The sequence below is a fragment of the Talpa europaea genome (assembly GCF_964194135.1).
Source record: "Talpa europaea genome assembly, chromosome: 1".
In the NCBI taxonomy this organism is placed as follows: Eukaryota; Metazoa; Chordata; class Mammalia; order Eulipotyphla; family Talpidae; genus Talpa; species Talpa europaea.
The window spans coordinates 128,033,469-128,059,232 of record NC_140073.1 but is presented as its reverse complement, the minus strand read 5'-3'; the positions used below and the strand labels follow the sequence as shown (position 1 = coordinate 128,059,232).

General features: G+C 40.4%; 1 protein-coding gene across 2 annotated transcripts; it reads right to left on the bottom strand.

Annotated features, from left to right (window-relative positions):
* Positions 1 to 4,230: 4,230 nt before the first annotated feature.
* Positions 4,231 to 24,000, bottom strand: COQ10B (coenzyme Q10B; the record flags this gene model as incomplete). 2 transcript variants are annotated; one of them, XM_084245985.1, is made up of 5 exons in its annotated part: positions 4,231 to 4,398; positions 5,466 to 5,567; positions 10,198 to 10,390; positions 15,228 to 15,377; positions 23,879 to 24,000. In XM_084245985.1, 5 exons carry the CDS (start codon positions 23,992 to 23,994, stop codon positions 4,231 to 4,233), a joined length of 729 nt encoding a protein of 242 aa, XP_084102111.1. The 2 variants fall into 2 exon arrangements, with proteins under 2 accessions (XP_084102111.1, XP_084102110.1); XM_084245984.1 differs by lacking the exon at positions 15,228 to 15,377 and having other exon boundaries at positions 23,879 to 23,994.
* Positions 24,001 to 25,764: the final 1,764 nt, after the last annotated feature.

Genomic DNA, 25,764 nt, shown 5'->3' with positions numbered 1-25,764 from the left:
TTGTTTGCATCTGAAGCCTGCCAGTTGCAAGGAAAGAGGTAATGGGAATCCCCAATCTAGCTGGTTGGTCAGAAGCACAGTCAATAATGTGTTTGAAGTAGTGAGGTGTGGGCAGTTTAGTGGTACTGAACACTTAGCCTATTAAATTTGATGCTACCTTGGGGGTAATATCTGAGCTGCATTAAGTTGTAGGACACCCAACTGCTGTCTAGAGCAGCATTTCGTGGCATGTAGGAAACCCCATTGGAATTTGGTGATCAGGACTCAAAAGGATCTGTGTGCATAGCTTGGACCAAAATAGAAGGGGAAATAGTCTATCACAGATCAAAAGCTAGTGCCCGGGCCTCCCCAGTGGCGCAGCGGTTGAGCAATGGGTTGCGAAGCTGCCCACAGCCTCTGCAACACCGGTTCGATCCCCAGCTGCTCCCCCGCCATCAGGAGGGTCCCACATGGCGCACAGACCTCTCCTGCTGCCCGCTGCTCCCCTCAGCAGTGTGCTTCAGTCCTTCTGCCTGCTCTGCTCCCCGCTCTGGCTCTGGTGAATTCTCTCACCCTCCCGCGCTTCTGACTGTACCCCGTGCATGTATAAACAAACAAACAAACAAACAAATAACATGCCTCTAAATAAAAAAAAAAATTAAAAAAAAAAAGTTGACTAGAATACTAGCACTAATTACAGGAGCTGGAGAAAAAAAAACCTTAAAGTGTTTAAATATTTGGCATTAATTTAGCTCTCAAAACAATCAAGTTAGGAACTAGTCTTACCAAACCCATGTTATAGTTACAAAGAGGCTGAAAGTGTAACATGTGAAGTCTCAGAGTTACTGGGCTGTCTGGAAAAGTCATGATGCATTTTTGACTTTTCCAACAACCAAACATAGAGTGGTGAGAATCAAAATTTGATTGAACCAAAGGGTGATCCTGGGATGAACCTCTGAGCCAGCATCTAGGCAATTACAAAGAACTCCAAAAGGCTGCAGTTAGAGATGCCAGTAGGCAGATTGTTAAACTGAAAATGGGAAACTTGTTTGCATGGTAGAATTTATTGGAATGGTACAGATTCGTGGAGGGCCTTTTTAACGCAGGATTTTTGGGATTGTGTTGGAACAAATGTGTAAATAAGCCTGAAAGAAAAGGGCATGGGACACAAACATTGCTTTAGTAGTTCGCCATGACAATCAAGGTGAACCTACAAACTGGATCTGCTTGAAAAAAATAGCCAAGGGGGGAAAAAATATCACTCTAAAGTTAGAGCCTGTTATTTTTAGGAAGCATGAGAAAGGGGAATGCACTACAACCCAGGTAGTTTCAGCTCAACTCAGGCCTTCAGGGAATTAAAACTTGAAAAGCAGGTTTTGGGGCAAATGACTGGTCCTCACAAATGTGAGGGACCGAAGTTGGAATAAGTTGATGAGGCCAAATGTTCTAAGAAAAATGGGAGTGTTAGGTAGCTGTTAAATTGGAAATGATTTGAATTTAAAATTTTAAATTAACTCTACATTTGACTGTCATAAAAAGTGACCGCTCCCCCCAATAGCAATAGTGCCCATTACCCATTCTCATGTGTGCTCCTAAGTATTACACTTTAGCCTCAAATACTAGCCTCCACTAAAAGCAGGATTCCTGGATTAGCAGTCAAGTCCATGCCTTGAGACAAAAATATCAGGATGGATCTGGAACACGTTGCTACCTGACAGCAAGAATATTTTAAAGATCATCCAGAGTAGTTTCTTTTTTCAGGGGCCAACCCAAGGAGTTATCTTTGTTCATGTTAAGATATTTTGAGTATCAATAATGATCATTACTTAGAACAAAGCCAAGAGTCCATAAAAGTATGTCTGCTTATAAAGTACAGATTATGTTCTTGTTTCTATACATATAATTTATAGGAGTGAATAAAACTAGTGGTAGAGCAAAGTAAACATTAAAGTCTCTAAAACAGAAAAGATACAGGAATCCCAAACTTTAAAGTATTTATAAAAATAAAAAAGGGACTAACCCAAAGAGCTAAAATCACATTTACCTATGAAGCCAGGTTGTAGATCACCACTGAGTCTCAAGGCTGGATTGTCTCTTCCTAATTACTATGTTTAATGTACAAAAAGATAAAAATTACCCAAAAATGCAACCTAAGAAGAAATAAATATAAACTATAGAATACATAAGCTGTAACTTTCAGTTACTCATTTTAGTAAAAATTACTACTGTAATTATTCTAATGTGGAGTTTTCGCTCTTAGAAATCATTCATGCCTTAGAAATCTTAGAAATTCTGCTATATTGGTTGCTTCATTCAACTTTCGATGATTGTTTTTTCTTTTTTTTTTTTTAAAGATTTATTTATTTATATAAGCACTGGGTACTGTCAGAAACACGGGAGGGTGAGAGAATTCACCAGAGCCAGAGCAGGGATCAGTTGGATGAAATAAACTGCTGAGGGGAGCAGCGGGCGGCAGGAAAGGTCTGCGCGCCATGTGGGACCCTCGCCGGCCACTGGGGATCGAACTGGCACTGCAGAGGTTGCAGGCATTCTAAGATGGCTTCCCTAGAATTATCTCAACTTATGAGATAACTCATAAGTTGTGAAAAGATGGCAGATGTGGTTGTAAACTTCCTATCTTCACACAATCAAAAAAAGCAAAACCAAGGGAGACATTTCTCTTTCAACTTTCCAGAGAGACCACCATTCCCCTCAATTCCACTGACCAGATGCTACTTTTACGAGCAGTTTACGAAAGGTACTCCTGGATTCACATACCAAAAATACCATCAAGATATTATCATAACACTAGCCCAACTACTAATTTATAGTCTAAACCTAAAAGTTATCTCTGGCATTTGTACAGGTTATCTATCAGGAAAAGTAGTACTCTACTTAAAGAGAAAAAAAAGTATCTGGGTCTTATCTGCTAAATATCTTATTGCCATTAAAAAGAAACTTCTCTGAAAGGTAGTATAATCAAATTACTTATGCTCCGGACAAATACCTCATCTGTAAGTGGAAAGATAATGCTCCACCTGTGTAAGCACAACTAAGCTCCATGTGATTACAGTGCATGAATCCTTTCCAACTGTATACTGAGTTTCTGGCAGAGAATTAGTACTCAAAACAGAGTCACTGAACAAACTGATACATACATGCTTTTATGTAGGGAACACATTTCTGAGGTCCCTTATTGATCTGAGAAAACAAAGTTAAAAGCACTATGATTGGAAGTGCAATGAAAATGGGTTGTTGGATATGCAAAAGGAAATCAATATTGAATTAAAGGAGAAATGAATTTTGCCCAGGTTTCTGTGAAAACATTTTTAAGTCACGAAATGCTATAATTAAAATTTACCATGTTCAGTAAATACACATTGACATAATACAGGAAGATTTCAATAACCAAAATAACTAAAAAATAAACAAATTAACTTTATTAAGTTATCACTTCAGTCTTACATTGATTTGTTTACAAAAATATCAGTTTGAAATACATTATTGAAAGTGAGTACACACAATAAATAGCAAATAGGGATGTAGGGTGCTTGAGACCTATCAACCAACTTATCTTCATTTGTTGCCCACAGTTGTAGGCAAAATTCAACACAATCAACATTATTGAGAGAGTGGAGTACCTGCAGAAGGTTGCTAACTACTAGAAATGTAACTGAAAGCTCTGGACCATTCACCAAAACAAAATTCAATGTTTATCTGGAAGCTAACTTCACTATAGCATTGGATTATCTACTACTACCCTTAAGAACAATTTAAAAATGAGAAAATATAAAGGAAACATCAGTAACAATGTCCTTTAAGTCAAAGTTTTTACTTTAAATATCTGATGATTACCAAATATACTAAGCCCTGAGGAAGGCCCTATGACAGTAAGTTATAGTCTGAATTTAATAACTTAAACGCGATATGGTTAACGTAATACTGTTTAAGTATCTTGAGAGGTTCAAATTTATAGTTTCAATTTCTGCTCAGAAGAATGATGTCAGTATACTAGAAATAGTGATGACGTTCCATTATTGCAAATATGCCAACATATATATTACTCTGAATTGTACTTGATTGAATTCTGTGTACACATGGTTCTGTATTTCAAGTGCAAATTTTCAAAGGTGAAGGTTTATAATCAAAGCTGGTTTTAACAAGTACTTTCTGACTTACGAAAGTAAATGATGAAAAGCACTTCATAAAAGTGAGCAAACTAAAGTTACAAGTAGGTGACCAGTTCCTTCTTTATGTATGATGAACTTCATGAAGCATTAATTCCCGAGGTATATTTGTTTCTGGACCATAGAGTTTACAAGCTCTTCTTTCAAAGGCAGCTACCATCTGCTTTACAACTTCATCAAAAAACAATGTGGCAAGCTGAGAGTGTAGAAGTGAGCGAAATTCAAAAGAAATCTGTAGAAAAATGTTAATAATTATTTTAGGAAGATCTTTATTTTACTAATCTAACTAGAAGAACTATAAAAATAACTCATTTTCTTCCCTTCCATCTTCTTAACACATACAGGTTAAAGTCAGTCTTTTATTGTTGTACATGGAATCATCTACCTACCTCATATCCCACCCCACTACTCACACACAAACATAGTCTCTCTCTCTAAATCCCACACTTAATATTTTTTTTTTTAGGCATGTATTTTATTTATTTATTTATTTGTTTATTTATTTGTTGTTTATACATGCACTGGGTACAGTCAGAAGTGCGGGAGGGAGGGTGAGAGAATTCACCAGAGCCAGAGCGGGGAGCAGAGCAGGCAGAAGGACCGAAGTACACTGCTGAGGGGAGCAGCGGGCGGCAGAAGAGGTCTGCGCGCCATGTGGGACCCTCCTCTGGTGGCCGAGGAGCAGCCAGGGATCGAACCTGCGTCGCAGAGGCCGCGGGCAGCTTTGCAACCCAGCGCTCAACCGCTGCGCCACCGGGGAGGCCCTAATTATTACCATTTCTTAAGACATAATACCTGAGTACAAATACAAAGAACTCAAACAGTATCTATCTGTTGGCAAAGAAAAACCACGGGTGGTTTTACGTTTTCTATATCTAAGGATATGAACAAGAACATTATCGAAGTCCCTAGATTCTAAAAACACATTTTCCCCTTTGTACTTTATTGCTGCATTGTAGATGTAAATCAATGTATCGATTTCATTTAGTGTTAACAAACTATTATTAAGCTGGTAGTAAAATCATAGCATGTCTTATAATCTGTAGACTGGTAAAAATTAGAAGAACATTCAAGGTTTTGAGAAATAAAATAGAAAATGTGAAAACCTCCTTAGCATTCATTTTTATAAGGTCAGTGAATAAGGTATTCAAAACTTGAGTTTTTTTGAAGGTATCTTTCCGTAATCTCTATGCACATAGGAGAAGTAATTAGGGCATGTGAACTCTAATAAATAGATAAATACTTCTTTACAATTTCGCCAACATTTGGAATAAATTAAGGGCTGTATAAGACACTTACTGAAAAATCCAAGGTACAAGTTCTTGGGTAGCCAGGAAGACCTGGGCTAAAACGCCAAACAGTCTCTAAGTGATTGAAAAGCCTCCCATCAGTACAGGATGCCTACAAAAAAATGAAAAAAATAAAGCCACAATAAAACATCATTTATTATTGTCCAGAATCTGTAGTGGAGGCTCAGTTCTTTGTGAAGTAAACATTTTTATAAGTCAGATCACAAGTGATAAAAACAGTTCACTTTTAAGTTGGTACTAGCAAGTGACCTTCTGCCAATTAAGTCATTTTCTCCTGGGATCCCCAAGATTGTCTGTTGTTTCACTACTATCTCTCTTCCACTACTATCATCCACTGTGCTTCCTAAAGTTCTCTTCTCCAGCAGAAAGAGACAATGATTTACTGGAAGTTTATTTCCTGCCTTGCTACTTAAAAGTCATCCTGAACAAATAAGTCCGGGGCCTCCCAGGTGGTATAAGGGATTAAGCATCAGCACTATGAAACTATCCGCAGCCATTGCAGCATGAGTTTGATCCCTGGTCAGAGAGCTGACCCACATGGCGCAGCAGACCTTTCCTGTCTTGCCTGCTGCTCCCCTCAGCAGTGTATTTCAGTGGATCTGCCTGTTCTGCTTCCCACTCTGTCTCTTGAGAATCCTCTCACCTCCTGCACCTCTGCCTACACCCCAGCTCTTGTATGCATAAATAAATCAATCTTAAAAAAAAAAACAAATAAATTCCCTGAACCATACTTTATTAATCTCTTAAAATGAGAATAATGCCTATTTTATACCATCATTATGAGATGACAAAACATTTATAAGGAACATGGAACAGATCTCTAGCAAAAATGCATAATTCTTTTCTATACAACATTTTTTTTTCATCATTCAGTCTTTCCTTCAAATGTTGCTCTATACTTCTAGCGGTCTCTAAAGCCACTTTCCTGAAAGTCCCATTGCTTTGAGACCTTTAACCTTGTCAGGGCTCATGTTTTATCTTATGTGTGTATATACACACTGACACATAATACTTAGCAATGTCTTGTGCTGTGCATCTTGTGTTTTCCCATTCTGTATCATTAAAAACTACTTACTGAGATCTACTCAAGAGTTGCCTGGGGGTGCAGGGGGTAAAGTCTCAGCACTATCAAACTATCACCAGCCACTGCAGCATGAGTTCGATCCCCCGCCAGGGAGATAACCCACATATGGCACAGCAGACCTCTCCTGTCTTGCCCACTGCTCCCTTTAGCAGTACATTTCAGTAGATCAGCCTGTTCTGCTCCCCACTCTGACACTTGTGAATCCTCTCCCCTCTCCACACCTCTGGCCTACACTGCAGTTCTTGTATGCATAAATAAAAAATAAATCTTAAGTGTTGTCTCTTTGTTTCTACAGTATAAAAAATGGTAACCAGAAAGAAGCACAGCTACTGGTCTATTGTCAAGACTGATTGTGACATTGAATGAAATTTAGCTTCTTTATTAACTATCCTAAGATGCTATCTGGATATTATTATCCAGATCAGTACACCACTGATCTCAGGAATATATACCATCTTCCCTCAACAGCAGAACACTTAAAAAATTTCTGTCTCAAAATCTAAGCCCTCTCCCTGGTGGTGCAAGGGGTTAAGATATAACCTATGAAGCTGTTCACAGCCACTGCGCAAGAGTTCGAGTTTGATCCCCCGGCTGCCAGAGAGCACCCACATGGCGCAGCAGACCTCTCCTGACTCGCTCGCTGCTCCCATCAGCAGTGTACTTCGGTCAATCTGCCTGTTCTGTTCCCCACCCTGTCTCTGGTGAATCCTCTCACCATCCCTACACCTCTGGCCTGTACCCCAGTTCTTGTATGCATAAATAAATATATCTTTAAAAAAAAAAGATCGAAACATTACAAAGAAGATCAAGTTCATCCATACTCAAATGAATTTACAAAGAAATGCTCTAATCATATATTTATAAAAAGAAAATTTTTAATTTTCTAAATGGAAACCAGTGAATGTTTCAAGTGCTTCTAGCTGTTATAGATTAATGTAGACTAAAATTACTGATACATTAAGTGGCAGGCACATTTGCGACAGCTAATAATTCACAGAAAATGTCAAACAATTTTGCAGCTCCTTGGTTATAATGACTTTTACTGTATGTCACATAAGTGTATTAGGAATTCAAACCCAGAACTTGAACCCAGAACCCAAAAGCTGAATATATAGTTGTATGCTACTCTCAAATATAACTTTAAATAATAAATTAGTATATTAATGTATGCATATTATAATAGATATTAATTTATACATATTATAATGGAAAAAAGCTTCTGAATCACACACACATGAAATTTGTATAAAGTTCTTAACTTCTCTAAGTCTCATAAAAATGAGATAGATAGCAATGATGACCTCACACATCAATGTGAAGTTCTTTTTTCTAAAAAGTTTACTCCCTCCAAGGCAGTTTTGAATTCAGAGATTAAAATGAAACTCTCTGGATCAGCAGTAACCCCAGAATACAGCAGTAAGACCTTTTTAAGCAAGGACCCTCATGATTCCCATCATTATAACTTTGGTGCTAAGGATACAGAGATGAAAAAGATAGGAAGGCTCCTCTATTCCCTCATGAAGATCAAGCTTATCAAGGAGAAATCCAGGTGAAAAAATATACTACAGAGTGATAAGAGAAAGAAAGCATATACACAGCCAGAGAAATCACTGAGGTAAGACTGATTATCTGTATCAAAGAAAGGAAGTAATCAACACATCAATACCAGAAAGCTGAAATTTGAAGGATTAATAACCAAGGAGTTAAGTTTATTACAGGTAAAGGAGTGAACAATTTGCAAAGGCACAGATAAGGCTGTGGAATAATCACAGTATGGTGTATTCATGGAACTTTATGATGTATTGTATTGCCTGAATATTAAGTGTGGGGGCCTCCCCGGTGGCGCAGAGATTGAGCGCTGGGTTGCGAAGCTGCCTGTGGCCTCTGCGGCGCTGGTTCGATCCCAGGCTGCTCCCCGGCTACCGCAGGAGGGTCCCACATGGCGAGCAGACCACTCCTGCCGCCCGCTGCTCCCCTCAGCAGTGTACTTAGGTCCTTCTGCCTGTTCTGCTCCCTGCTCTGGCTCTGGTGAATTCTCTCACCTTCCCGAGCTTCTGACTGTACCCAGTGCATGTATAAACAAACAAACAAACAAACAAATAAATAAATAAAATACATGCCTAAAAAAAAAAATATTAAGTGTGGGATTTAGAGAGAGAGACTATGTTTGTGTGTGAGTAGTGGGGTGGGATATGAGGTAGGTAGATGATTCCATGTACAACAATAAAAGACTGACTTTAACCTGTATGTGTTAAGAAGATGGAAGGGAAGAAAATGAGTTATTTTTATAGTTCTTCTAGTTAGATGCAGCACAGTATGTCAAGATTTAAATTGTAAGAGAAAAATATTTTTAAGATTATAGAAATAATCACTGGTGTCAGAGAAAATGAGCTGGATTCTTGGCTCTGTGACCCAGGGCAGGTTATTTAACTCTTCTAAGCCCAAGTTTGCTCAACTGTAACATACAGAATAATGACATTTGAATCTCAAAGGGCTATTGTGAAGAGTTAATGAGTAATTTAAGTGAAGCACTACAAAGGGTTCAGTGAAATGTTAGCTATTATAAGAGAGGCAGTAGAGTATGATGGGTAAAATCCCCCAAACTATGAGGCAAATAGGTGAAAACCTATGTAGTAATGGAAAAGTCCCAGAGTGAGGCACAGTCTTTCAAATGGAGTTCAAATTTTGAGAGTGAAACCAGGCAAACTCTGAAGGATCAGCCTCACTAGAGAGTCTAATCTTTCTGGTATGAGAGTTGCACCCCCTTTAATGTGTATCAAAGAACTAATGAGGGCATCTAGCTCTGGCCAATTATCAAGAAATGATACCAAATTTCTTGATGGGCACAAAATGCAACTCAGCTTTTGTGCTGAGTTGAAGTCTATGAATTCAAAAGAAGTGAGTATTACTCTGCGGATTCTGCCTCTTTGTGTGTTTAAGTCTAGGCATCTTTTCTTTCTTTTTTTGTAAAGATTTATTTACTGCATAGAAAACCTGAGGTATAGGCCAGAGGTGGGGGGGCGGTGAGAGGATTCACCAGAGACAGAGTGGGGAGCAGAACAGGCAGATTGAGTGAAATACACTGCTGAGGGGAGCAGTGAGCCAGACAGGAGAGGTCTACTGCGCCATATGTGGGTTAGCTCCCTGGCCAGGGATGGAACTCAGGTAGTAGTGGTGGAAAGTCAAGGTGATAGCACTGACACTTAAACTCCAGGCTCCCAGGGAGGCCGTGGGCATCTTTTCTTTATGTCTATTCTCCTATAACAAGGGTAAGATGATTAATATAACGCATGTAATACTACCTGACATTTTACTACCCAGCACATGCAAGACAGCTTCAACAATGCTTATGTTCTTCACAATTATGTTTTCTACCTTTCTTCATCCTCTAATTATTTTCCCCTCCTTGACTTAAAAGTACATATTTATTAAACAAATTCAATTTTCCCCTCAATGGTAAGCATTTTATAATGAAACAAACAAATAAACAAACAAAACAGGTAGTGCAAAGATTAAGTGGTTTGTTTCCTACTTTCCTTTTCCTATTAATTTAGGAACATCTTTTTCAGCTATCACACTATTTGATATAACCAGTATTTGGAGAATATTCAAAAACAGTAAAAAACAAAATTATTACCTTTACCAGATGTGGTTTCACCAAGGTTACTACTGATGTATAGCACTCCAACATGGGTGGAAACCCAATTTCTAATCGTGTTTTGCAGTATCCAGATCTCTTTGATAGTACATCTGATTTTTTACACCAAGGAACAAAATGCTTATAATCCTCCATTCCTGATACTACATCGTACATTTCCTGCATAGAATATCTTAAAAAAAAAATAAAACAGATTTTAACTGAACCTAGTTATATGGCATATGCATAGTTTAAACTGTATATCAATAACACTTATTTATATGAGGCAATAAATCATTTGCACATATGGTGAAAAACACTTAGAACAAATTACTTCAAACTAATAAAAGGGAGCTAAATATACACATACAGCAGAAGTCACAAGGTGAATTGGCTTGCAGATGTATTTTTTTTAATTTAATTTTTATTTTTATATTCCCCATACAATTGCAACCCCGTTTTGACCCCAATATTTTTTAAAATTTTAGCTACTGACCAGCATCTAAAGCTTGAGACTCTGAGAGAAAACACTAAAAGCAACCTGAAAGTTTTTTAGCCAACAGTAATACTTAATAAATAATAACAAATGATTAATAAATTATGGGACATCCATAGTGCAGAACTCTGTATCAGTTATTTAAAAGAATTAAGATCAAATACATACTTTAAAGAGGTTGATAGTATGATGCTATATAAAAAAAAGCATATTACAAACCAGACAGGATATATATATATATATATAATTCTATTATCTGTTTAAAAAAATTAAATCTACTGCCTCAATTTTAAATGTTTGATATTTATTTTTTCCTAAAAATAATTATTAAAGTAATAGGATACTGATTAAACAATTAAAAGCTATTAACACAGGGGAAATAGTGGTAAAGACAGTCAGTGTATATATACTTTTGTAGTTATGTTTACTCTATTACTTTTGTAATTTAAAAAAACCCTACACTAGGACATAAAGAAAGGAAACCATTCTTACTCTTTTTATGAGCCTACACAACGTCTTTTTTTTTTTTTTTTAAATAGAGGCATGTTTTATTTATTTATTTATTTGGTTGGTTGGTTGGTTGGTTTATACATGCACTGGGTACAGTCAGAAGCGTGGGAGGGTGAGAGAATTCACCAGAGCCAGAGCGGGGAGCAGAGCAGGCAGAAGGACCCAAGTACACTGCTGAGGGGAGCAGCAGGCGGCAGGAGAGGTCTGCGCGCCATGTGGGACCCTCCTCCGGTGGCCGGGGAGCAGCCGGGGATCGAACCGGCACCGCAGAGCTCAACCGCTGCGCCACCGGGGAGGCCCCTACACAACGTCTTAACAACCCAAATCTGACTATGAACATAAAAAAAAAAAATCGATATGCCAATATCACCTCTGTGAGTTCTAAGACAAAATTTTTAAATAAAATATCTGCAAATATAATCCCAAAATACATTTTTTAAATACAATGATCAAATCAAACACAATTAACTTAAGGATGGGTGGCTTAATACTAAGAATTATACTAAGAATTATAACCATATTAGTTAGAAAAAGTACATGATCCCCTCCATGGATGGTTAAATACCGTATTTTGATTAGAGTTAAAAATAATACAAAGATATTGGCTACTATCATTGTTATGTAACACAGTTCTTAAAGTATCACAGTAATTAAATCAGAGCATGAATATGAGGCAAATGTGTGGAAGAGAAATAGGAAAAATTATTAATTGACATGTGATAAGATTATCATAAGAGAATCAACTCAGGATTTAGTAAGACAACTTATTATAAAATATATAAAAATTTATTTCCTGTACTGTAGAAAAATCAAGGGACAATACAATTAAATAAATCAGTTAGAAAACAGAACCACAGATATGCAAACTACCTAGAAATAAATCCGACAAAAATAACTTCAGAACTTAAATAAGCAAACAAACAATACTGTATATATACATGTAAAAGTAAATCTGACTAACAAGAGCAGACACATATTATTCTTAGTTATAAGAACATTGTTAAAACATAACATGTCTAAACTGATATAGTTATTTAAGCAATTACAATCTAAACTGCAAAAAGGTATTTCTGGACTATGACAGAATGAATCTTTTTATATATATATATGTTTGAATTAATCTTTCTAATCATGAAATTAGGCCCACGGCAAAGAAAAACCTCCCCTACACTGGTTTTCCAGATACTCTGAAATAAATGTCAATATAAGTCCCATGAAAAATTATGAAACTTTATAGCCTGGAAACCAAGTGTCATAAAATAGTCTACAAAGACTAAGAAAGCAGTAGAGCATCATGGTCAAGGGAACAGACTCTAGTCAGAAAGAATGTGTACAAGTGTGGACTGAAACAGACTGTGAGTCCTGTGACCCTAGGTAGGCTGCTTAACCTCTTAATTTCATTTTCATCATCCATAATTGAAAAATATTGCTATGGGCTTCCCTTGAGGGTTAAACAAAAGTTTCACCATAGTGCATGAAGCTAAATAAGCACTAAATAAGCAATAGTTATATTAGGTGACATAAGGGGGAAAAGATTAAGATCATTGGCTAAAACCCATTTGTAATAAAAACTTTCAGAATAAGAAAAGAATAAGGGCGCAAATAAGAATACATGTGGTGAGAAAAATTAGCTTTAGAATCAAGACATTTAATGTATAAGAAACTCTGTGTGCTTCAGTTTTCTTACCTCTAAAATGGGAATAATAATACCTACTTCACCTGACTTTTGTGAAAACTAAATGAAGCAATTATAAAGCACCAGTAGTGCCTGTCAAATGGAAGGTATATAGCAGAAGGAAAATATTAGTGATTCAAATGTAAAAAAGACATTCTATTTAATTTCTTATCTTTCAATTGCCACTTTTCTTTTTAACAGACCCTTACTATGGCAAAGATGTTCCACATATCCAAAGATTTCTGCTTACTCTAGGGAAGGGGGTGTTGTTGTCAAGTAGCTACTGATCAGGGGGCTACAGCTCCTAGCTCATTCCACAATTGCACTCAGACCTGCTCACATGACTAATTCTTACCAGTAATATCTGGGACAAAGCACTGTGTGCCACTTCCAGAACAACAGGTGGTTAATAAGCTGGTACATCTTAAGTCTTTGAAGACTAAGGAATTATATAAACCACAAGCTGGATGGAGCTGAGATTTTTGAATCACTCACTTGAAGCACTGCTGTCCAAGGACTATGAACACCCACTCAAACTTCACATGAGAAAAAATATATACTTTTGGGTTTCTATCTATTATCATTTCTACCACTACCTTACCTAATACAATAACTAGCCAGTAATGCAATAACTAGCAGTGATACTAGCCATGAGTCTGTCAAAAGTCTACCACAGAAATATATGGGAAAATGCAACTGAATAAAATTAATGAAATGTATTTTTACAAGAACTTGTGTAATACTTAAAGGCCTGCTGGGAATTAAGACCATCTTATAGAAGTCTCCTTAAGAATAATATTGCTCTGGGCCTCCCCGGTGGCGCAGCGATTGAGCGCTGGGTTGCGAAGCTGCCCGCAGCCTCTGCGGCGTGGGTTTGATCCCCGGCTGCTCCCGGCCACCAGAGGAGGGTCCCACATGGCGTGCAGACCTCTCCTGCTGCCCGCTGCTCCCCTCAGCAGTGTACTTCGGTCCTTCTGCCTGCTCTGCTCCCCGCTCTGGCTCAGTGAATTCTTTCACCCTCCTGCGCTTCTGACTGTACCCAGTGCTGGTATAAATAAATAAATAAACAAACAAATAAATAAATAAATCTTAAAAAAAAAAAAAAGAATAATGTTGCTCTGTTTCTAACTTAGCAGAATCACAGTCTATCCGCTGGAATATATATCCCAACTCGGGGGCCAAACTTAATCCCTGCTTGTTTTTGTAAATAAAGTTTCACTAGAAAACAGTCACATCCATTTACTGCATATTATTTTTTTTCTTTATTTAAATATTTTATTTTATATAATTCTTACATCATTTTTCATTTTTGCACAATGTATGCATTTTCATTTTGGTTATATTCCCCATACAATTGCACCTCCCCCCTTTTTGATTCTAGTCCTTCCTTTCCCTGCCGCTCAGCCCCCAATGTGTCTCTGGTTTATAGTTGCTTGTTGATTTTGATTTTTACTTTGTATCGATTAGTCTTTTTCCTGGTCTCTTATTTAGGTTTTCTAAATTCCTGCTATGAGTGAGTCCATCCGGTATTTTTCTTTTTCTTTCTGGCTTATTTCGCTGAGCATGATCCCTTCTAGCTCCATCCATGTTGCTGCAAACTGCATGTGTTTATCTTTTTTGATTGCTGAGTAATATTCCATGGTATATATGTACCACATCTTCTTGATCCAGTCATCTATTTTTGGGCATTTGGGCTGTTTCCATAGCTTAGATATTGTAAATAGTACTGCTATAAACACAGGGGTGCAGGTGCCCTTAGGAATTACTGTTTCTGTGTCATTTGGGTAAATACCTAGGAGTGGAATTGCTGGATCATATGGAAGCTCTATGTTTAGTAGTTCAAGAAATCTCCACACAGCTCTCCATAGTGGTTGGACCAGTTTGCACTCCCACCAGCACATTTACTGCATATTGTTTATGGCTACTTTGGACCACAATGACAGAACTGAGCAGCTGCAACAGAAAACCTCAACATATTTAATATCTAGTCCTTCACAAAATAAGTTTGCCATTCTCAGCTCTAGATGGAATAAGCCACTTAGCATGTCTGTATAGCTATATGTGTCTGTGAGAAGGGAGCTGTAAGTTGCCACTGTATTACTATGCACAAATGTGCAGATCTCAGCAGTTAAATTATTTCCTTTATTTGTTAAGGTATAAAATTCTATCTCATGAAGTCATCAATAATTATAGCCATTCAACAAATATTTATAAAACAACAAGGTCAACTTGGAAAAACAAGTATAGACTCAAGAAGAAAACCTAGGGGAAAAAAAAAGAGGCACAAAACTCAATAGAAAATTGTGAATGTGTTTTTTTAGCAGAACTATTATTATATTATATACAAACCCAATAATTCTCCTCTCTGAATATTCTTTCCTTTTGTTTATTAACGGTGCAGCAATTTTGAAGAAAGTTCTTGCATATAATTCCTTAGGCAAAACTGAGGCATGTAGTGGGAGAGTTCTGCTCATTAGTATACCACAGGAAGCTAAATATCTAAAAAGACAAAGATTACCTGATTTAAATATTGAAAACTAAGAGGAAACACAAATTGTAGAGATTACAAAATAACTATCACACTTTTGGGCCTTCCTGGTGGCACAGGGTTAAAATCTGAGCACTATCAAGCGATCAGCAGCCACTGCAGCATGAGTTGATACCAAGCCTGAGAGTTGGCCCACACCGCACAGCAGGCCTTTCCTAACTCGCCCACAGCTCCCCTCAGCAGCGTATTTCAGTAGATCCACCTGTTTTACTCTCCTCTCTGTCGCTGGTGAATCCTCTCACCTCTGGCCTACACCCCCATTCTTGTATGCATAAATAAAAATAAATCTTTTTTTTTTTAAAGTGCATTCATGTTTTTTTAAAGATTTATTTATTTATTTATACAAGCACTGGGTACAGTCAGAAGCGCGGGAGGGTGAGAGAATTCACCAGAGCCAGAGCAGGCAGAAGGACTGAAGTACACTGCTGAGGGGAGCAGCGGGCGGCAGGAGAGCGCCACGTGGGACCCTCCTCCGGAGGCCGGGGATCGAACTGGTGCTGCAGAGGCTGCGGGCAGCTTCGCAACCCAGAGCTCAACTGCTGCGCCACCTGGGAGGCCCTAAAAATAAATCTTAAAAAAAAAAAATAACTTTAGGGCCTCCCCGGTGGCGCAGCAGTTGAGTGCTGGGTTGTGAAGCTGCCCATGGCCTCTGCGGCGCCGGTTCGATCCCCGGCTGCTCCCCGGCCACCAGAGGAGGGTCCCACATGGCGCGCAGACCTCTCCTGCCGCCCGCTGCTCCCCTCAGCAGTGTACTTGGGTCCTTCTGCCTGCTCTGCTCCCCACTCTGGCTCTGGTGAATTCTCTCACCCTCCCGCACTTCTGACTGTACCCAGTGCATGTAAAAACAAAACAAACAAACAAATAAAATAAATAAATAAAACATGCCTCTATAAAAAAAAAATTAAAAAAAATAACTTTAGAACACTTTGCAACTTTAGATTATTACTACAAACAAAAACCAAAAAACAAAAAAAACAGCATGGCAGCTCTTCCTGCCCACTTGAAAACACACATACAGATAGACACAGGAAAGCAAAAAAAAACTTCTTAAGCACCATAAAGAAAACAAAAAATAGGGCATCCCTGGTGGCACAAGGGGTTAAGCACCACACTATGAAGCAATCCACAGTCTCTGCAGCACAAGTTCAATCCCCTGCCAGCCAGTGAGCAACCCACATGGCGCAGCAGACCTCTCCTGACTCGCCCACTGCTCCCCGCTCAGCAGTATATTTCATTCAGTCTGCCTGTTCTGTTCCCCACTCTGGTGAATCCTCTCACCCCCTGCACCTCTGGCCTGTACTCCAGCTCTTGTATACATAAATAAATAAATCTTTAAAAAAAAAAAAGAAAATGAAAAATAACAGCTTACAGTAAGGGTTAGAAGCTTCTGGCAGAAAAGGTCTGTAGTCACACATTACAACACATTCTTGCCATGAGCCTGTTAGCCTGTTCATCATCTATTTTTCAATTCTTCTTATCTACCCAAGTTATTTTCTCAACTGAATCTATAGAAGTTCCCTAATTCTTGATCTCTAGTAAGACTTGAAACCAGGTCTCACCCTCTGGAGATCTGGTAGCTCTCATAACTTTTCTGTTCTTTCACCTTCCAATTTCCATCTCAATGTATATGTGTACAAAACATGTTCAGATAATCAGAATGGTAATGGTTTGAGGGTACTTCTAAATACTGATGCCTGGGGCCTCCCTGGTGGAGCAGGCGGTTGAGCACAGCGTGCTGTGAAGCTATCTACAGCCTCTGCAGTATTGGTTCGATCCCCTCTGTCAGCCGCAGATAGCCACATAGCGTGGCAGACCTCTCCTGTCTCGCCCGCTGCAGCCCTCAGCAGTGTATTTCAGTCCATCTGCCTGTTCAATTCCCCGCTCTGTCTCTGGTGAATCCTCTCACCCACCTGTACATCTGGCCTGTACCCGGTTCTTGTATGAATGAATAAATAAATCTTTAAAAATAAATAAATAAATACAGATGCCTAATATACTCTTGGTCACATAAAATATTTTAGTCTTGCCCTAACAGGATTATTGTGTAACTGTTTCACATTAGAATTTATTCATTATTCATTAGTTCACATACTCATTGAGTTCACATACTTATTCTGTGCTAAAGCATTAAGGATATAATTGTCAATAAAATAAACATGAAGCTTATGAGGATTTTTTTTAAGTACAAAAAATGACGGTAGGTGATTAAGAACTCCTTTTGAAAGGAGTTAAAAAGTCCTCTGAGGTTATATTTCTTTTTTTTTTTTAAGATTTATTTTTATTTTATTTTGTTTATTTATTTATACAAGCACTGGACACAGTCAGAAGTGCGGGAGTGCGAGAGAATTCACCAGAGCCAGAGCGGGGAGCAGAGCAGACAGAAGGACCAAAGCACACTGCTGAGGGGAGCAGCGGGCGGCAGGAGAGGTCTGCGCACCATGCGGGACCCTCCTCTGGTGGCCGGGGAGCAGCCGGGGATCGGAACCGGCGCCGCAGTGGCCGCGGGCAGCTTCGCAACCCAGCGCTCAACTGCTGCACCACCGGGGAGGCCCAGAGGTTATATTTCAATTAACTGAGACAAAACTGATAGGAGGCAGCCAAATAAAGAGAGAAAATAGGGAAAAACAGATATATGTACATAATAAATGCGTTCTGACATACCCCCACTTGTACACATATATACTCACATATAGGTATGTGTGTGTGGATATACACAGACAGATAAATGGCAGGAGAGATAAATACTAGGTATTCTAGGCAGTAGGGAAAAACCCTGGCAGTATGGCAAATTAGAGGAAGCGTACCAAGAAATGCCAGAGACAAGTTGGGATCATGCTGGAGATCACAAGTCAGAACAATTTGGAATTCATTGTCCACTAGAAGCTATTGAAGTGTTCCAGGTAAGAAAGTGTTATTTCATGAAATCAAGTCTTGAAATTATTTATTTAAAAGTATGAGCTACCATGGTGAAATCTTATATATAAAATTATATTTATATAAAATATGATTTACAAATAAAAATAAAGTGTCTTCATACTCGATCTTAGCCAAAAGGGCGAGAAGTGATTAAAAAAAATAATAAAGTGTCTTTAAGAACACTGACACCCTGTGGTTTGGCTGGGGAGGAAAAGAATAAAATCAATTTAAACACAGAATGGCGGAAGAAATTAGGAATATTCAAGCCAAAGACAAATAAAATAGAAAAAAATACTGGTTTTATCCTGGGGTGGGGGAGGAAAATCAATGAAAATGGTTACACTAAATGCTACATGACTATTTGTTAAAATATGACAGAAAAGAATAAAAAATGAACTGTATGGATGAATATACAGGCTGTTAAGATTCTATAAATAATATATGAGTGAGGAAAATATGGTAAAGTATGATGGCTTTGTGAATTAATGTTCTAAAATATCATGAATAATACTTGAAACAATGATGCAATAGCATATTTCAAAAATATCCATATTCTTTATTAGTCAAGAGATTTTAAACAGACTCATTTTCTAGAGAAAATAAGGGTGTTATGTGTTCCGAAAAACCTTGAAAAATATGATTTACTAGTAAATCTTATTTTAAAAGCAGAAGCAATATTAGAAGAAACCTATGGTGGTTTTTAAATGTAAATTTATTGAGTTTGCTTTAAAAGTTTGCATATAATAATAAAAGTTAAAGACAAATACTCTGCTAAATGAAGCAGAACAATGGAAATAAAATAATTAGGCAATTAATTTAACATCCCCTTTTAAAAGGGATCCTAAAGGAGCCTCCCTAGTGGCACAAGGGGTTAAGACGCAACCTATGAAGCTATCCACAACCATTGCAGCACGAGTTCAATCCCCAGTCAGCCAGGGAGCAACCCACACAGCGCAGCAGACCTCTCCTGACTCGCCCGCTGCTCCTCTCAGCAGTGTATTTCAGTACATCTGTCTGTTCTGCCCCCCACTCTGTCTCTGGTGAATCCTCTCACCCCCCACACCTCTGGCCCATACCCAGTTCTTGTACGAATAAATAAATCTTTAAAAAAAAAAAGTGATTCTGGGCCTCCCCGGTGGCGCAGCAGTTGAGCGCTGGGTTGCGAAGCTGCCCGTGGCCTCTGCGGCGCTGGTTCGATCCCCGGCTGCTCCCCGGCCACCAGAGGAGGGTCCCGCATGGCGCGCAGACCTCTCCTGCCGACCGCTGTTCCCCTCAGCAGTGTACTTGGGTCCTTCTGCCTGCTCTGTTCCCCGCTCTGGCTCTGGTGAATTCTCTCACCCTCCCGAGCTTCTGACTGTACCCAGTGCTTGTATAAATAAATAAATCTTTAAAAAAAAAAATTGATCCCCAAAAAATAAGGTTCGGTTAGCATGTTGATTACAAAAAATAAGATTTGGTATACACAATGCCTAGTCATCCTCTTCCCCTCTAAAACAAATCTTTATATGTTTTTAATTGGCGCAGGTCATGCTACCCATGCTGTCTGACAAGGTCCGTGTGGAACCAAGCATAAATATTTTTAGCCATTGCTTTGTCATTTTGTGTGTAACTGCCATTTTAGAATTTCAGGTCTTGCTGTCCCGGGAAAAGACTGCATTCCAGAGTTCGACCACCACCCCACTCTGGTCTTATCTCAGTTGGCTAGCCACAGCAGAGCTGAGCAATTCAGGCCACTAATAGGGTCAAACTAGCCATAAAATAGGCTGCATCTTGATGTGACCAATCAGCTCAAAAACTGAAACTGTGCACCCACTGTTGTTAGGAAATGCACCTGTGTAACCAATGAATGTTTGCCAACATGATTTAATTTTTAGAGATCTGCTTGTAACCCTATATAAGATCCCTGTTCCCTTTGTTCAGGGCTCCGGACCTCCACCGTTACATGGGTGTGTGTTGTGGGCCCGGACTCGAGCCCGTAATAAACTCCTTTATGATCTTACAGCGGCTGTCTGTGTGTCCTTGGGGGCTGCACTGGTCGACATTGGGCACAACAGTCTGGGCATGGGGGAAATTTCTGAGAAGTTAGAAAGCTCCATAGCTGGTTCCTGCTACTTCCTTTCATTTGTTTGTGGCCGTTATTGAAACCATGGAAATTTTCTATAAGCTTTAAAATAACACAATGAGGGGCCTCCCGGGTGGCGCAGCGGTTGAGCGCTGGGCTGCGAAGCTGCACGCAGCATCTGCAGTGCCGGAACCGGGAGTTCCATCCCTGGCCGCCAGGTGAGGGTCCCACCTGGCGCGCAGACCTCTCCTGCCGCCCGCTGATCCCTCAGCAGTGTACTTCGTCACTCTGCCTGTTCTGTTCCCCGCTCTGGCTCTGGTGAATTCTCTCACCCTCCCGCGCTTCTGACTGTACCCAGTGCTTGTATAAATAAATAAATAATAGTTTAAAAAAATAATAAAAATAAAATAACACAATGAGTGTTGGCATCAACGCCAGTTTCGGTAATGCACACCTCAGTAGTTTGAAAAAATGTACCTTCCGACATGATTGATAATGAAACGGTTTCCAATAATTCTCCACGTCCTGCAATTTGTAATTCAGTTACCATGAGTAACATTGAGTTTTCTAACAAACCACAGTTGATAGAACTGATGGAATTGAGCCCGGTAAAAGTCCCCACTAGAGAAGGCCCGGAGGCGCCCTGGAAGGCGAAATGGTCCTAGAAAAACACACCACATGCTGTTCCCATGGTACCAGGACCCTTTGGTTCTATATAGGAAATAGAAGGCTGCCCTCGATTTTACAATGCCCACTTAGCCTTGTTTTAGTTACCTAGCTTGACTGCATAAATCACGTTGGGTATAGCACCTGTTTCTATTTTCTGAATAACATACATCACCTAGGAAAATATGTAGCCATGTTAATGTAACCAAGCAACCAAGTTAATCATATACTGGAAAAATTAGAAAAAGAACTGTGCACTGTTAATGATCATTAATACTTTCTAAAACAATGTAAAAGTGAAATCACATGATTGCATGATGTAATGATCACATAAAGAATTTCTGATGTATAAATAGAGGCCTGCTGAGACCCTTAGTAGGAGATATTTGCACCCTGATCAAGTGTCAGTGTCTCCTCACTACCTCATCTACCGCATCCCCCCTCCCTTTATCCCTCCACTTCGCCTAGCATGGTCTAGTCCTTAGGGAAACCCAGCCTCACTAGGAGCTAAGACTCCTGCATTTAATTGTTAAAGGTTTTATCTATCTTTGGCTCTTTTTGTATCAATACCTTGTTACCTTATTGGAAACCATCATGTACACATATTGCACACAATAATTTTCTGATAAATCAGTATCAGAAAAATCAGATTCTCTGACCTAAATCTTTCTTTAAAAAAAGATAAGATCCTCTCATCTAAAGAGGTGAATTGGGTGTCTGGTTGTTTTTCATTGTACATTTGGAATTTTGTAGCAGATGTATGTATTGAAGTCTCCCCCAAAAGAAACCCTTTTACAATTTGATTACAATCCTAAAAGGAATACCTGTGTTTAAAGAAGCCAAGAGTTCTCCTAATCAGTTTGCATACTAGGTTTACAAAGCCCTAAATGGACACCTTTTCTCATACATTATCAACTGCATATACACACACGTGTGTATATATGTATACATGCACACACATATATGTACACATGTACACACATGTATATACATGCATATATCTATGTACACACACATAAAGTGAGTACTGGGCCAGAAGGACAGCTTGTTGCTAATCATCCAATATTCTGTACTATCTGAAATACTGTTATAATGAAAGTCAGAAATCTATGTTAATGCTTCAGACTGTCAGTAAACTTATATAAACTCCGTCACTTCACTGTGACAGAGGGTATTTATCTTAAACTTAAACCTTAATTTGATGAAAAGCTACTTGTTTTGTTTCCTCAAATGCACAATTTTGTTCACTTGTGAACCAATATTTTATAAAAGTAATAGAAACAGATCTAAAGTATAATAGGGTAGGGCCTCCCCGGTGGCGCAGCGGTTGAGCGCTGGGTTGCGAAACTGCGCGCGGCCTCTGCGGCGCCGGTTCAATCCCCGGCTGCTCCCCGGCCAACGGAGGAGGGTCCCACATGGCGCGCAGACCTCTCCTGCCGCCCGCTGCTCCTCTCAGCAGCGTGCTTCGGTCCTTCTGCCTGCTCTGCTCCCCACTCTGGCTCTGGTGAATTCTCTCACCCTCCCTCCCGCACTTCTGACTGTACCCAGTGCATGTATAAACAAAACAAGCAAACAAACCAGCAAACAAATAAATAAAGCATGCCTCTATTAAAAAAAAAAATAAAGTATAATAGGGTATGTTCTGCTTGGAACCGCTTTTTCAAATTATTTCCTACAGTCGGAATAAATGATAGGAGATGGTTTTATTTCAATTTCATTCACTCTGTCAACAGGATTTGGTTAGTTGTTGGTATTTTTTAAATTCTTCACTGAATCAAAACATAATTAAACTCAAACCAGATTGGCGCTTTGACGCGCTATCCCGTACTGTTTACAACTGAATTAATTTTAAACACTGGCTGAAAATTTCGAACATAGTTTATTACACTGTCATTACGAAAAGGAAATTAAATAGAATGTGGAATCCTTTATGTCTGCCTCCATCTCCACCCCCACCCACCAAAAGGGAACCCCAACAGGAAAATCGAAGGCAGACTCTAGTTCAAAGTTAGAGGACGTCTAAATTACAGTGGAGTGGGGGAAAAAAAAATCCAAGTTCCCTAAGTCTACTCTTTCAGTTTTTTTTTTTTTAACGATTTATTTATTTATGCATACAAAGAGCTGGGGTACAGGCCAGAGGTGTAGGGGGGTGAGAGGACTCACCAGACACAGAGCGGGGAACAGAACAGGCAGATTGACTGTAATACACTGCTGAGGGGAGCAGCGGGAGAGTCAGGAGAAGTCGGCTACGCCATGTGGGTTGCTCCCTGGCCGGCAGGGGATCGAACTCGTGCTGCAGAGGCTGAGGACAGCCTCCTAGGTTGCGTCCTAACCCTTGTGCCACCAGGGAGGCCCTTCTCGTGTAGTTTTGCAAGCACCGAAAGGCAGGGGCAAAGACCTCTAGCAGAAACTAGGAAAACCGTCCGGCAATCTGGCACCGAGGAAGAGGGGGGCTCGTCGCCAGGCCACAAGCTTCACACGCCAGCAGCCTGCGGCCCTGGGAACACAGGTGACAGGCCTTGGGGAGGAGACCGGAAGGGCCCGAGGGCACCGGCCCCCCGCGGCTTTATCGACTGCTTCCAAAATCGCTCGGCCGCCGGTTCCCGACTCTAGCGGGGCCGGGGCACGGACACAGACGGGGCGCGCCGACAGAGTCCCGCGAACGCCCAAGGCAGTGGACAGACCCCTCACTCCCGGCCCGCGAAAACGTCCCCGGTCGGGCTCCGCGTCGCCCAAGCCCCCCGGGACGGCCACGCCACCGGCCCGGCGAGAAAACACCGCCGTCGCGGCGTCCCCGCAGTTTATTACCTGACGTTCCGCAGAGATACCTGCGCCGGACACGGGGCTCCGGCCGCGGCAGCCGACTTCGGGCGGCATCCCCAGGCCACTTTTCTCAGGATCCTGTGACCGGCCCGAGCTGCCATTATCTTTTCACTGGAGCCGGCCACCGCCCAGTTCGGGACCCGCCGGTACGGTTCCCCGCCGGCAGCCAATCGGCGGGCTCCTTGACTCTCCAGTCACGCCCCTTTTTCCCTAGTAGCTTGCGCAAAATTGACGTACGCTTCGCTTGCCGTAGGCCCGACTGTAAATGCTGTCGTCATCCTACCGGCCAATCAGAGGCGCACAAGGCCGCCTGGGCACACCCCTCTCCGCGGGCTCGCCTCGGGTGCCCACCTCGCGCGCATGCGCCTTACGCAAGACACGCCGTGCTGCTCACCCCGCCTCCCGCGCCGGGACACTTCCGGAGATTAGCCAACGGTTGGTGGCGGTCCAGTTGGGGGCAGTTTCCGGTCGTGAGGCCCCGCACGTGAACTCTGCCCTGGAGGTGGAGGGAGCCCGAGGTTCTGGGTGTTAATTATGTAACTGTTCAAACCGGTGAGTGCTGGGCCAGACCCGCCGTCGCTCCTGGCGGTGAAGCCTGGCGATCAGAAGCTTGCGGTTGCTGACGGTCTAGGATACAGTCCTGACGGGCGTCCCCCCTGGGGTGGTTGCGAGGGCAGCGTAAGGGCTTGTGCTTAAGGGAGGAGACTCGGTTCCTTTTGCTTCTCCCTACGTGGCCAACATTTTAATTGCCCTTCGTGTGTGGTTTGGATTTCTCTTATTCCATACAAACCAGACAATTTTGCTCAGATGCATCCATTTCGGGTATCAGTCATCGAGTCCAGACATTTTCCCCAAGGTCCTTGTTTAACCGTCGCACGTCATATAGTGGTTTTCTGTAAATCATGGTATGTGTCCAGCAATAGTACCAGATGCATAAAGTTTTGAAAGGTAACTGAGATCACTGCTTAAATGTAATCAACAAATATTCGACAGTCTTTGCTGTTTTAGGTTCTATGTATGTAAGGGCACAAGTCTGACATCACTGAGTTTATATTCTAGTGAGGGAAATCAATTAACTAGAATATAATACGTTAGATAATCTGCTCTAGAAAAACAGTGAAGCAGGGTAAGGACAGAGAGGGGTGCTGTTTTACATCGGGTGATTAGTTGGGTTTCTAAGGAGGTAAATACTGCGCAAAGGCCTAAGTGAAGTGAGGAAGTGAAGTTTGACTATTTGTGAAGAAAGTAACCAGGTGGAGGGAACAAGTGCAGACCCCAGACAGGAACATTGTTGCCTGGTTTTATGAAGAGCAAGGGTTTCGGAGCACTGAGTAAGGATGAGCATGGTAAGAAATAAGGTCAGAGAGGAAGTGAGGACTTTATTATAGTGTATGAGAGGCCATGGTAACACATTTGCATTTTATTCTGTGTGAAATGACTCATTTTAAGAGAAGGACAGAATAATGACTTGATCTGATTTACATTTAAAAAGTATTCTAGCTGCTGTGTGTTTATATGACTCTTATTTTCTACCTTTGTTTTGTTTGCTGCCATCATCCTTTACCAGAGGCTTTGTGGAGTTGAAAGCACCATCGATACTGTTTGTCAAACACCCTTCAGTTTAACACAGATGTGCTTATTGATTGATGTGGTTATGTAGCTGCATCCAAACAATTCTGTGTCACGTTATCTTCAAATACACATTGCTCTTCTTGTCTCAAATTTTAGACATTACAGTTATATTTTCCATTAAAATACCCATTCATTATATTATTGCTTTGTTCATAAACCACAGTGGTTACCAAGTGCCTATATAATGTTGGCACTGCCACTTTCTACTAAGGTATTATTAACTAGAACATCATTTAAAC